The sequence below is a fragment of the Puccinia triticina genome, chromosome 12A (assembly GCF_026914185.1).
Source record: "Puccinia triticina chromosome 12A, complete sequence".
NCBI lineage: Eukaryota > Fungi > Basidiomycota > Pucciniomycetes > Pucciniales > Pucciniaceae > Puccinia > Puccinia triticina.
Genome location: NC_070569.1, coordinates 3,479,122 through 3,491,954, shown reverse-complemented (window position 1 = coordinate 3,491,954; position 12,833 = coordinate 3,479,122). Strand labels below are relative to the sequence as shown.

General features: G+C 48.5%; 1 protein-coding gene across 1 annotated transcript; it reads right to left on the bottom strand.

Annotated features, from left to right (window-relative positions):
• Window positions 1-7,237: 7,237 nt before the first annotated feature.
• PtA15_12A307 (uncharacterized protein) lies at window positions 7,238-10,489 on the bottom strand (the record flags this gene model as incomplete). The annotated part of the gene is made up of 15 exons (XM_053161902.1): window positions 7,238-7,345; window positions 7,426-8,315; window positions 8,385-8,488; window positions 8,573-8,721; window positions 8,792-8,804; window positions 8,889-8,938; window positions 9,016-9,202; window positions 9,267-9,316; window positions 9,399-9,623; window positions 9,688-9,791; window positions 9,870-9,900; window positions 9,979-10,074; window positions 10,158-10,260; window positions 10,323-10,380; window positions 10,453-10,489. 15 exons carry the CDS (start codon window positions 10,487-10,489, stop codon window positions 7,238-7,240), a joined length of 2,205 nt encoding a protein of 734 aa, XP_053025873.1.
• Between the last annotated feature and the right edge of the window lie 2,344 nt (window positions 10,490-12,833).

The window sequence follows — 12,833 nt, the reverse complement described above, 5'->3', positions numbered from 1 at the left end:
AGGACAGGCTGCGCGAGCTATACTTGATTTCCAAACGTTCTTCGAGAAACAGACAGGTTATCAACTGAAGAAACTCATCTCCGATGGCGGCGGAGAATTCGTTAACGGCACTCTTGGAGATCACCTCAAATCAGAGGGAATTCAGCACAACGTGGCACCAGCGTATACACCACAAAACAATGGGCTGGTTGAGCGCGCCAATCGCACAGTCATTGACATGACAGGTTGCCTAATGATGCAGGCCAATCTCGCTCCCGAGTGGTGGGCAGAGGCCGTCCAAATGGCGACGTCAACTACGAATTGCCTCCCCTCTCTAGGGAAAAGCAAGTCGAGTCCGCTGGAACAGATGTTCAAAGTCAAACCAAATATCCATTTCTTCAGGCCGTTCGGCTGCCGAGTTTGGATAGTCAAGCCAAAGCAAAAACGCGACACCAAATTCTCGGCAATTTCCTGGGAAGGAATTCTCCTCGGGTACAACAATGACTATTTGTCTTACAAGGTTCTCCGGCTCGAAGACAAGGCAATTGTGACAGCCAAACACGTTCACTTCGACGAAGCGTCCTTCCCCGAATGTCCGCCTCTCAACAAGAGCTACACGTCGCTTGGCGTGAACAAGCTTCCGTCATTCAAGGCAGACGATCCGCTACCGTTCGCGGAGGAAGACTCCGTTCCTGATGAGCACCAACAAGCCACTGATGCTCAACTAGAAGATGAGGAAGTCAAATTCAATAGACTTGCTCAAGACCTTCGGGCAAGCAGCCCCGCTGGTCCCGATGTCGTCACCGGAGGCTCTACCTCGCTAGAAGCACTGGATCAGGCGCCCCGGCGGAGGTATGCGTGGACTACTGCCCCTCCACCAAAGGAAATCTCCAGCAGTATTGACTCGAGCAATATCATTTCTGGCAGGCGATCTCGGCAGTTGTATCTTATTGAAATTGAGGTCGATCCCAAAAACCACAAACAAGCGATGAGCGGAAAAGATCGTGACAACTGGACAAAGGCCGAGCAGAAAGAAATCGAAAACATGATCAAGCATGAAGTATGGGTGGTTCGAGCCCGACTGGATGCGGACGAGCCGATTCCAGCAACCTGGGCATACAGACGAAAGCTCGGGCCGGCGAATGAGGTTATTGAGTTCAAGGACCGGATCTGTGCGCAAGGCTTCCGGCAGGTCCACGGACGAAACTTCAACATCATCTACGCCCCGACGGGCAAAGCTGCATCCCTCCGGTTACTCATCTCCTTCGCAGTAAATCATGGGCTGAAGATACATCAGCTAGATGTCAGAAGTGCGTTCCTGACGTGTCCGCTGGAGGACACGGTGACCCTTCTCCTGCCTCAGGGGTATGAATGCCCGCAGAACTCTGTCTTACATCTCAAGAAGGCTATCTATGGCCTACGGCAAGCGCCACTTGTGTGGTACAAAAGACTATCCTCATAATTGACCACACTCGGCTTTCACATCTCTATCTCCGATCCTTGCGTGTTTTGGAGGCGCGAGGAAAGTGGCCGCCCAGCCACGTGGCTTTTTGCGCATGTGGACGATATCGTGATCATCAGTCAAGCACCGGAAGCGTTCAAGGCCGAGATGGAACGGGAATTCGAGATCAAGTACCCAGGGGAGGCTGAGTTCTTACTTGGAATGAATATTGACCGGTTCAAAGACGGTCTGCAAATCAACCAGACTCAGTACATTGAGCGGAAGCTAGCCAAATTCAACCTTGAAAAGGAGCACCCGGCCTCTTGCCCTCTTAACCCGAGGGAGCGTCTCTCCAAAGCCACCGCTCATGAAATTGAGTCCTTCAACAAACTGAATGTCAACTACCGCGGCTTGATCGGCTCCTTGAACTATCTAAGCATTCTCACGAGGCCTGACATTTCCTTCGCAGTCAGCCAGCTGTTGCAGTACCTGGAGAATCCGGGCATTCGGCAGTACCAAGCGGCAGTGCAAGTGTTCCGATATCTGTCAGGGACCCGGCACGTCGGAATAACCTTCAAGCGCTCTGATAACTACGCCATGAAAGCCTTCTCGGACGCTGACTAGGGAAATTGTCCCGACACCAGGCGTTCAACTACCGGGTTTGTCGTGACCAGTGGCAACCATCTTCTCAATTGGAAGTCCACCAAACAACCTACGGTCTCGCTATCAACTGCCGAGGCGGAATATAAGGCTCTGTCCGACCTCGGCAGGGACCTGGCTTGGTTTGCTAGCCTCATTCAGGAGGTCGAGTTGCAGGCAAGAGTCGAAAATATCCCAGTTCATGTCGACAATAAAGGCGCAATAGACTTGGCAAATAGCGAAACGTCGCAGAATAGCTTTAGGACTAAACACATGAACATTAGACTGCATTTCGTTTGCGAACTCATCCTGTCCCGGCTCATCAACTTGCAATACGTCAAGACGCATTCCAACGCGGCTGACTTCCTCACCGAACCTCTCGGACGATCCACCATTTGTCGGTCTCTTGCGATTATAGGAGTGACTCAAATCTCTGATGTTGCTTCGAATCTGACGACTCGTCGCATGCAAGGCTGTGAGAATACCGGACCAGACTTAGACCCGCAGCAACCGCAAAGGAAGCTCGCGCGGAAAAGCAAACCCCAGACCCCAGCTGCTATGAAAGGTGAGCGTCAAGCCTCCTTTCGCAGTCCAAACCCTAACCCAGACCAGAAGCTAAAGTGAATCGCTTTGCTGATCACAGAACCTAAACCTTCACCGGTAGCCGCCCCGGCCAAAGCCAAGACAAAGACAGCTCCAGAGTTCAAAACCTTGTATGTTCCCGAGGCAAGATTGAAGCAGACTTTTCGCAAGGCTGACTCAATCTCGTTCTTTAAATAGAACGCTTGCGGAACGACTCGGCAACAAACCGAAGGACGCCCTCCTAGACAGGATCACAAACGGTCTAACGACTGGTAAGTGATCCAATGTCCTCAGACCTAAAAAGAACAAAGAAGAAAAGCAACAGCTGACTTGAACAAACATCGTTTGTCAAGCAGATCTAAATAGCACGACAGAGCTCTGCCGCAGGGACAAAACGAAGATCGTAAACTGACTTCGTCCTGCACACGTGAGTCAAACAGCAGACAAGAAAAAAGGAAGGGTAGCTCGACATCATTGCTGACCATGATGGCCGCATGAACAACAGCTAGCCTTCTCAATAAAACCTCCCAGCGAACCCACACGGTACTCGCCAAACCAGCCCACTCTTGTTACCCCAGCACAGTTCAATCACAACTCGAGTTTGCCTCGAGTTGCTTTCAGGTACTACACGCTTATACTTAATAGTTTCTTATTAAAGTTGTCTCGTGTTATGTATTGTACCAGTTTCTGATAGTAATAAATACTTTCAGTTGCTCCAAATTTTTCACCTGCGTCCGTCCGTCGGCCTGTCCGTCGGAAACCAAACCCACATCGTGGTGAGCTCGGGATCGCCGTTGGAGAGGAGAGAGAGAGGAGACGCACGGTGGTTTAGCAGTCCAGATACTGGATGGCGCTGGGTCTGGGCCCCACCGGCCCATGCGCTCCGGCCCCGTCCTGGTTGGCGGCAGTGTAGGTAAGCTGCTTGAAGCGCTTGCGCGTCTTGCCAATCGGGCTGGGATGGTTGCTCCTGTCGCCGCTGAAGCTGATCTTGGACGGCCCCTCGTCGTTGCCGGTGGCCGCAGTAGCGGCTCTGCTGCTGCAATTTCTTTCTCTATCTTGGGGCTGGTGTTGGCGGTGTTGATGCGCAGCGAGAGGCCGCCGCGACTGGAGGCCTTGCTTGAGGTGCTTGGGCTGGGCACGAGCCGGACGAACTTGTATTCGCGGGCAACGGCTCGAGCGTATCAAGGCTCCTCCCGCTGCAAAGAAGAGCTGCAGAGTCGCTCTCTCGCCTCCTTGGCCTTGGAATGCCAGATCATCTGACGAGTTTGAGTGCGAGCTCGGACAAGGGGACTAGAAGTGCGTGTTAAACTTGCCCTTGTTTGAAGTGATTGGGGACAATGTTGAGTTGAATAAATCCAAGTAGTCTGGCTAGGCCTGCTAAAAAAACCATCAACTTTAAGAGAAATGCCTACGACCTCTGGAATCTACGCAAGACAGCTGACCTTTCATATCCAGACGGATTGAGGCCCATAAGATACTGGCCCTCCTGGGAATCAGTCGCAGTGTTGGGGCAAACCAAGTACTGGTTAGTCTGCAAGCAACTAAGGTTGTCAAAGCGAGTAGGCAAGTGGTTGGCCGATTCGGGGGCGCGTTTGGGATGGTGCTGCTGGGGGAGGACCTCGTCGAATTGGTCTTGCGGACCAGTCTGGGGATGTAACCATACTCGGCAAGGTATTGGCAATGCCAATGCCAGAGAAGTCCTGAGTGAGGCCAGGTGGAGTCCTGGGAGGACTTGATGGGCAGGTGCAAAGAGCCACACTAAACTTGCCCAGCGGTCGTCAGCTTCCCCGCTGCCAGCCTTGGTGCACAATAATGTTGTTCTAAGAAGCAACATATGTACTGATCAATTGGAGCTGATGTGGGTGGCAAGGCATTGTGATACGGTTGAACTGTGGCGCGCAGGGCAAGTGATGGTTGCAACTTGCCAGTATGGTGGAGGGGAGCAACGGAGGCGCTAGCGGCATGGTTTGGGTGGCCAACGGGGCAGCGGTGGAGACAAGGTCAGGGGCACCAGTGTCAGGCTTTGGTCAACAGGTATTTAAAGGGAGTGTGAGATGGGCAATGTTCCCCCGGCCCAGGGGTTCCGGTTTTGTCCTGGCCCCTCCCTGCAGGCCCCCTACTTCGCTTGATTAGGCCCCTGCTTGAGACAACAAAATGCCAACTCTTTTTTGCTTGTTGCACTGTCACAAGCTGGAGATTCTATCCGTGGCACCTAGTGTTTGGGGGTAATCTATTCAACAGTGGCCAAATTAGGCTGCACACCAAAACTTAGATCTTTTTTGCCATGTTTTTGTGAATTTAATAAACTTGGATGATTTACAACTGATTTTGACATCTGAATTCCAGTCTTTTTCATACCTATCCAATTTTTGTTTACCAAAGGCCTCCAGCACAGTTATGGAAAAAAGTTATGGTAGGGCACTCCCTGGGGAGTGGGAAAATATCTCCCCTGGTGACTGTATTGTATTGGATCTGTTACAGCGTTGCCAAATTGCTTTACAACTGCCCAATTGGTGGCCCAGTGGGCGCACGTCAAGCTGACAAAATCCATTGCGCCGGGCATCCTGACTTATCACAAGTCCCTTGCTTCAGAGGGCTCTGGTACGGTCTAGGCTGGCGCAAAGCGCGACCTCCGAAGGAGGGACTTGCAGGTAAAGCCAAAAATTTGGCTTGAGAGCTTTCAGTGTTTTGGTGGGATTTTTTTCCCACTCCCCTTTCAGGTGTCTTCTCCTTGTGTATTCATATTGCCTGTGGTGCCAGATTAAAGGCCTGCTTTTTCTCTTTCTTTTGGTGTCAATCACCAATTTTTCCCCCTTCACAAACTCTTTCCATCCCCCTTTGAAGTTTGTGATTTTTTTGTGTTTGACCAGAAGTGTGTACGTAAATTCCCAGAAGATCCATGTGGACTCAATTGAAATAAAGAACTACATCCTCCATCCACCTTGACTGCTGAGCAAGGGCAACACTCTCCTTCAAGTGTAGATATCACAAAAGTGACACTAAATTGAAGCTGAGATGCTCAGCTATCCGCTGCACTTCAGCTTGATGACTCACAAGGCGTGTGCGCTGTGTAAGGAAAATTTGATTCAAAAAGCTGGCCAAAAGCCATGATTGTCCTGAAGCTCCCACGAGGAAAACAGTCAATAACTCATAAGCCTCCCATTGGGAATGGGAGATGCTTTGCATTGGGGTGCTCTGCACCCCCAGTCCCGGGAGGCTTAGTTAAGTCAGGGGCATCCATCTTCCATAACTCAACTGCTATCCACTAGCAGTAGTTGACGCGGAATCAGGAAATCACTTGATACCACCAATTACAAACCGCCACTGTATTTCTGCTCAATGGAGAAAGATTTTGGTGGAACAGAGGAAGTTTTTTGCCACATCCACTGGCCCATTTAGGGTTCCCACCCGCCCTTGGGTTCAGACCTTGCCACTAGGAGATCCCATGGAGGAGTAGCACCAGACTACCTACTAAGAAAGTTCCAACAGTGGGCCGCTACACTACACTACACTTCAGGGCCACTTAGCTTTAGCATATTAGTACTAGTAGCACCACATTTTTTCTGCAGTGTTAGCGTGCTGCTAATGCTGATATGCAGTGTTACGCTAGGCAACAGCGCTTTGACCTGCAAAAAATTCCTAAAAACTGCTGTAGCGCAGCGTGACAGGCGCTTTTTTGAGCCCTGTGCACGTAGCATTAGTACAGATCCGGCAGAATTTCACTAATGCTACACTAACAGTTAGCTGAATTCAGCTACACTACAGTTAGCATAGCTTGCCCACCATTGAAGGAAGCTTGAGGAACCCCCCTCCCCACTCCTCTACTTTCCCAACTGCATTGTGATACTCTCCAAGGAGGATCAAAGAAGGCACAGGGAAAGGAAAGAGAGGAGGGGATCTTCCCCCTATTCTAAACTTGGGTGACTTGGGAGTTATATAAGAATAACTCCCGGGCCACCCTAGACAATCAGAATGAAACCATGTAATGTATTTCTGTATTGTTGAAAAAGTAAAGCTACAAGCACAGGCTGGACAATTATTCACAGCCCACCTAGGCGCCTAGCATTGTAGCAAGTGCCAGCAGCTGAATTTGCGTCAATTTGCAAAAACAACAAGCTTTCAATGAGAGTTGCCTTTGTTTCTTTCTTGGATAAGCAGCTCACCTGGACCATCCCATAAGCCTCAAGGACAAAAAGAAACCTAATATTTGTACACAGTTGTCACCAACTTGACGTTTTTTGTGCTGACGGTATCAACACGTGACATCATTTGTGCTGACGGTGTCAGCATGTGAGCAATTCAAATGTACCACAAAAATAATCTGTTGCTATAGTAGTAAAGAAAGCTAAACATTCCGAGTACGGGAATCGAACCCGTCTCCTCCGCGCCCTTCAAGATGAAAGGCGGATATACTAGCCGATATACTAACTCGGATTCGATTGACACTCGATATTTTGCAGCATACAACTATACAAGACCGAGCAGAAAAGTCATTGATTTGTTTACCCATGAGTCGCTAACAGTTTAATGGGATCCTTGCTGTTTATACATATCTTACAGTCTTCTGCAGGAGTGTTGAGTGAACGGAGTACCGGATCATGCCTCAGGGGATAAAACCACTAGAGTTTTGCCCTGCTTGACCATGTCACCAACTCGGGCTTGGACATCAGAAACGGTCCCATCCCTGGAGGCCTTCAACACCACCTGCACAACAAAACATCGATGCAATAAAGTTGTAAAACTTTGGGTTTGAACAGATGAGGATAGCTCAAATGACAACTCACCTCAGTCTTCATTGCTTCAAGCACAATGAGTCCATCACCGGCTTTGACTTGATCGCCTGGAGCCACCATCACCTTGATAACTTTCGAAGGCATGACCGCCTGTACTGCGTTGCCCGTAAGACTCTTATCGGATTCTTCTCCTTTCAAAAGTTTTACCCATTTGGGCCAAGGAATTCCCAATGAGTTGACGGTGTCACCAGCAAAAACGTGATGCCTCTTGCTGAAGGCCGTCGAATGATCATTTTGTGCAACATGCACGGCAACATCCCGCTTGCCATCAACAATCGAAGTCACAGTGTTGCTAGAGGTACTCGGAGATGTACCACTGCTGGTATCTAGATACGTCTTAACTTGGTGGGAGGATCTGGCGCCTTCGGATTCGAGTGGAGCAAGGTTGATCTCGAAATCCAACGTTGATGATGAATTCGCGGTACCGGAGAATTCCAAGCTAACTGGGTAGGCTGGGGTACCGGGCGATGAAGAATCGACGGGCACCGTGCTAAACTCATACTGGCGAGAAATTTGCTGTCCCCCAAGTCTCCATCCGTGTAGCATGTCCCAAGAATTGCTCACTTGTCCGACTGATCCTCGTTGTTGTCGGGCTTTTATTTCCTGTAATGCAGAACAAATAGTCGCATTAATGAGTGCTTCTTTTGGCGGTCGATCAGGCATCGGCGGGAAAAGTTGTTCGTTGTGTTTTTCGATAAAGCCGGTCTCCACTTCACCTGCAATAAAAGCTGGGTGACTACTAAGACTCTTCAGAAATTCAATATTTGTGGATGGTCCGACGACTTGATACTCTTCGAGTTTTCTATGCAAAAGAGCAAGTGCTGAAGTTCTGTCTTTGGGGGAATGAACAACCAACTTGGCAATCATGGGGTCATAGTAAACTGTGCATACCTGTTAGTAATAGAGCTGAATTGATCTAACAAATTTTCTTATTTATGTAGGAAGCTTACCGCTAATCTCATCCCCACTTTCCGCCCCAGTTTCAACCCGAACTGAGTTACTTTCAGCGGGTGTCTTGACATGAACGAGCGGGCCAACGTCCGGCAAAAAGTTTCTGCTCAGATCAAATGACGTTCAGGCGATGAGTATACCTACAAGGGGAATGTATGACCTTGAGTTCTCAAATGAATCGACTGACCGTCGCGGGGATTCAGCGTAAATCCGAGCCTCAAAAGCGTGACCAAAGCATGGTATCTCTTTTTGTGAGATTGGAATCGGGTTTCCCGATGCGATTTCCAGTTGCCACTGAACCAGGTCTTGCCCGGTGATCATTTCTGTAATTGGATGCTGATCATCACATGCAATCAAAGGTTAGGCCGAACATTTTGGATCGCAGAAGGTAGAGGAAATGATGTACTTCAACTTGTAATCTGAAAGAAACCAAGGCATCGATACATTTTTCGAATGAATAATCCAAATTTGGCGATAAGTCGCAAGCCAAAACTGCAGCTCACCTGGTGTTCATTTCCATATAATAAAAGTCTCCGGTCGAGTCTAAGATGAACTGTGGAGTTTAAAGTGAATCATTAGCTGGGCCAGGATCCAAGGGTCTGAAAAACACAACAGACAAATAATACTCGCCTCTACAGTACCCGCGCCCACATAGTTGACAGCTTGAGCTGCAGCTACTGCCTTTTCACCAAGTTTGGTTCTCTGTTCCAAGCTCAGCCCTGGTGCAGGAGCTTCCTCAATTATCTTCTGGTGTCTTCTTTGCACAGAGCAGTCACGCTCATGTAGATGGACGTAGTTTCCATGCATATCACCAAATCTAAAGACGGTGGAGTCAGTATTCATCGGCGATAATACCCGGTTGATTTTCTCCTAATGCTCACATCTGAACCTCGACATGTCTAGGATTGAGCAAATATTTCTCCAAAAGTACCTGTAAGTATCAGAAATCCAGAACTCAATGATCAATATCGGTAATCGTTTGGATATGTTCAGAAAGAGATCAAGATTCTTACGGTCCCATCACCAAAACTTTGCTCGCCTTCTCGCTGGGCGCTCTCCAATTGAGATTGAAATTCGGACGGGTCCAAGACAATTTTCATCCCTTTTCCACCGCCGCCCTTGATGGCTTTGATTAAAACTGGATACCCAATCTTATCCGCTTCACTTTTCAAGAAATCGGGGTCCTGGTTCTTACCATGGTACCCTGGAACGCAAGGCACGCCAGCCGAAATCATGATCTATTTTTTTAAGGCTCAAAATCAGCGTTGCTTTAACGTCATGTGGAAATGCAAAGTTTCTAACCTCTTTTGATTGGCTTTTGGATCCCATGCTGATGATGGCAGCACTGGGTGGACCAATGAAGACAACGCCCGCTTTTTTCAATCGTTCGGCAAACTCGGCGCGTTCTATGTGAGCCCGAGCGTTTGGTGTAAGTAAAAACGTGGACTTTATCGTGTTGGAGTCTGGCATGATAGGGAGCTGACCTGAAAGAAAACCCCAACCCGGATGAACGGCCTAACAAGAGAGTTACTAGGTCGTACCATAAAATTTGCCCATCATAAGCTTCTATGATGAGATGTCACCTGTACTCACTTGGGCGCCACTACGAATACAAAACTCCACAATCTTTTCAATGTTCAAGTAGCTTTCTGTTGATTGAGCTGGGCCGACCCGGTAAGCCTCGTCAGCCTGCAATCAAGATAACAGATCCAGCAAAATATAAGGACCTGATCAATCAAACATAAAGCAGTACATCTACTTGAACTACTTACCATTTTCACATGTCGGGATTCTTGGTCTGCGTCCGAGTAAATGGCTACTGTCTTCACACCCAATTTCCTAGCAGTTCGAATGATTCGACAAGCTACTTCACCGCTAAATCAAGGCCTGTCATTAGTCCCCTGGTGGCTTCTTTCTAAGCTGAAATGCCTCCTCACCGATTGGAAATCAGGATCTTCTTGAACAGCGGTTTCGAGTTAACCTGTGAGCTCCAAGCTGAGCGAAGCGATGAGCTGATCAGACATATTGACCCGGGAAAGTCCATACTATGAAAGGCAGTGAACGGACCATCAGAAGCATCACTATGAATCGAGGCGGGTGACATCATTTTTCTGGAGCTCATAAACGGACTGCCATGACTCGGTCGATAGGAGATACATGACCAGTGGGTCAATCTTGATCGAGTGTTCGCTTTTCCAATGGTTAGCCGAGGGCCAAACCGGCTGACCGCCCTAATCATGATTTTAAGTGCGACCCAGAGGAGTTGAACAGTTGACTTGAAGGAGGAAAAGGCGGTTTGGCGGAGTTCTGTGTGATTATCACAGACCCCAGAGTTTATAAAATACTCATGGTATTTATGTAAATACATCGGTGCAGCTTCGCGTGACGTCATAGACAAAGGGTGGATCACAAGACCTCTGTCACGGGTGCTCGCTGTCACAGGAGGTCACGTGACCTCCTTGTTGAGTATAATACTCAGGTTGTATTCTCATGTCTTTTATTCTGCTTCTCCCATGTCCCGCATCTCTCACACACATGTCACAAGATGTATGTAGTCTATCTGAGGCAGCAGGCGTGGAAGGACCCTTTCACCATCCTTCCACGACTATTGAACACCGCCCCGTACCGTGCCTGCTGTCCTCAGCCCGTTTCTCTCTCATCACTCCTGTGACCGGCCCCTGCCGGCAGGCCCTTCGGGGCTCTCTCACTGGTATAGCAGGAAAGATGCGAGCAAATTTGGTTTGCTATTACTTGTAAGCCAGAGGAGTGAGGATGAAGCTCGAGGTGATTGCGGATAAGATACAAGAGGGAAATGATGAGTCTCATTTTTTTGATAAAAATGCAGATTTGATTTGCACTTATGGTATTCAAAATTGCATATGTCACTATTTACATAAAATCATAAAACCAATCTTGGCTGGGAGATGTCAGCGTGCATAAAACTTAAAGTGACATCTCCCAGCCAAAATCTCAGTTTATGATTTTATGTAAAAAAATCTTATGCAATTTTGAATACCATAACTGTGCATATGCAAATTAGGAGAGCAATGTTGCCATGGGAGAAGCCATAGAGAAACAAACAAAGCAAGAGAAGGATATGACCACATGGCTGAAGGGTGATTCATGGAATGAAAGATATGAGAGAAAGAGATGAAAGAAAAGGGAGTGAGGCAAGAGAGTATGGGTTGAGAAGCGGAAAGGAGTTCCAGAAAGGGTTGCCGCAGGATGACAGCTCAGCAGCTGCTGTTCGTGTTTTTGCTAGTTGAGGCAATCTAGCCAATAGCCGCAAAAATGCCTCTGTGGCTCCAAAGTCCCGGGGATTATTCAGGAGCGTCCTCCTCCTAATGGCATTGGTGGTGATTCCTTCCTAAGAATCAATCAGGACATTCTTCTTGCTGAGACGTACCTGGAACAAGAAACCAAATGGTGATCAACTGTTTCTGGGACGTCACACTTTTCACAAATGGGAAATGGTGATAATCTGCATTTTAATTGAAAGGTGTTGAGCTGAATGTGACCTGATTGAAGTTGGTGAAAAGCTGATTGGACGGGGAAAACCGTCATGGGTGAAGCTTTCCATGTCTTTTGGTGCGCCATCAGGCTGGATTTTGCCCTTGACACACTGGTACATATCCTGGGGTCCAGGAAGGACAGGTTTCTGGCCTTATCTGCCAGTTTGTTCCCAAAGACTCCTACATTTCCTGGGTACCATCTTTTATGAGCCATAGCACGGGCTCCGCAGCGCAGACTCACATGTACATAGACTACATGTACATGTCATGAACCACACTCAAGGTTTGAGAGCCTGGAGATCCAATCCTCTTCCTCATCCTGCAATAGGGGGGTTCAAAATTAAAATCCAGGTCTCCAGGAGCTCGCACAGGTCCCAGATTCCAGGAAAAAAATCCCCCGCCAAAAAAGAGGTTCTGGGCTATCAACTTTGAATGCCCCATGTTGGTCAAAAGCCACCTGTACTTGCATTCCTGAGCATCAGGTCTGGCAGTCTGGGGTTTCAGGAAGTCCCCTCCCACAACCGGGGTCCCAAAGTTCTGCCAAAAAAAAATCCGGCTTGGTTTCTCTGCAGTCATAATCGGAATCCACGGCATTCAAAAGGGTGTATGTACCACATACCCTACTGGAAGCACCACTCCCCTCCGTTGACAAGCACTGGCTGGTCAGCCAAAGCAGTACACACCGGCCACCGGGAGCAACATATTCCCATCAATGGCTGGTCCATTTGTTCATTGGGAGGAGTACGCTGGTCTGTTTGTTCATGATTGGGAGCTCCCCTTGATGGACTGTCATTTTCATCATCTTGAGGAGTATGTACTCCTCAAGATGATTGGTTCTTTCCAGCAAGTGAGAGGAACTTACTCCTCTCAATGACCGGTTTGTTCCAGCCATCAAGGGAGCATGTACTCCTCCCAATGACCGGAACAAACAGGTCA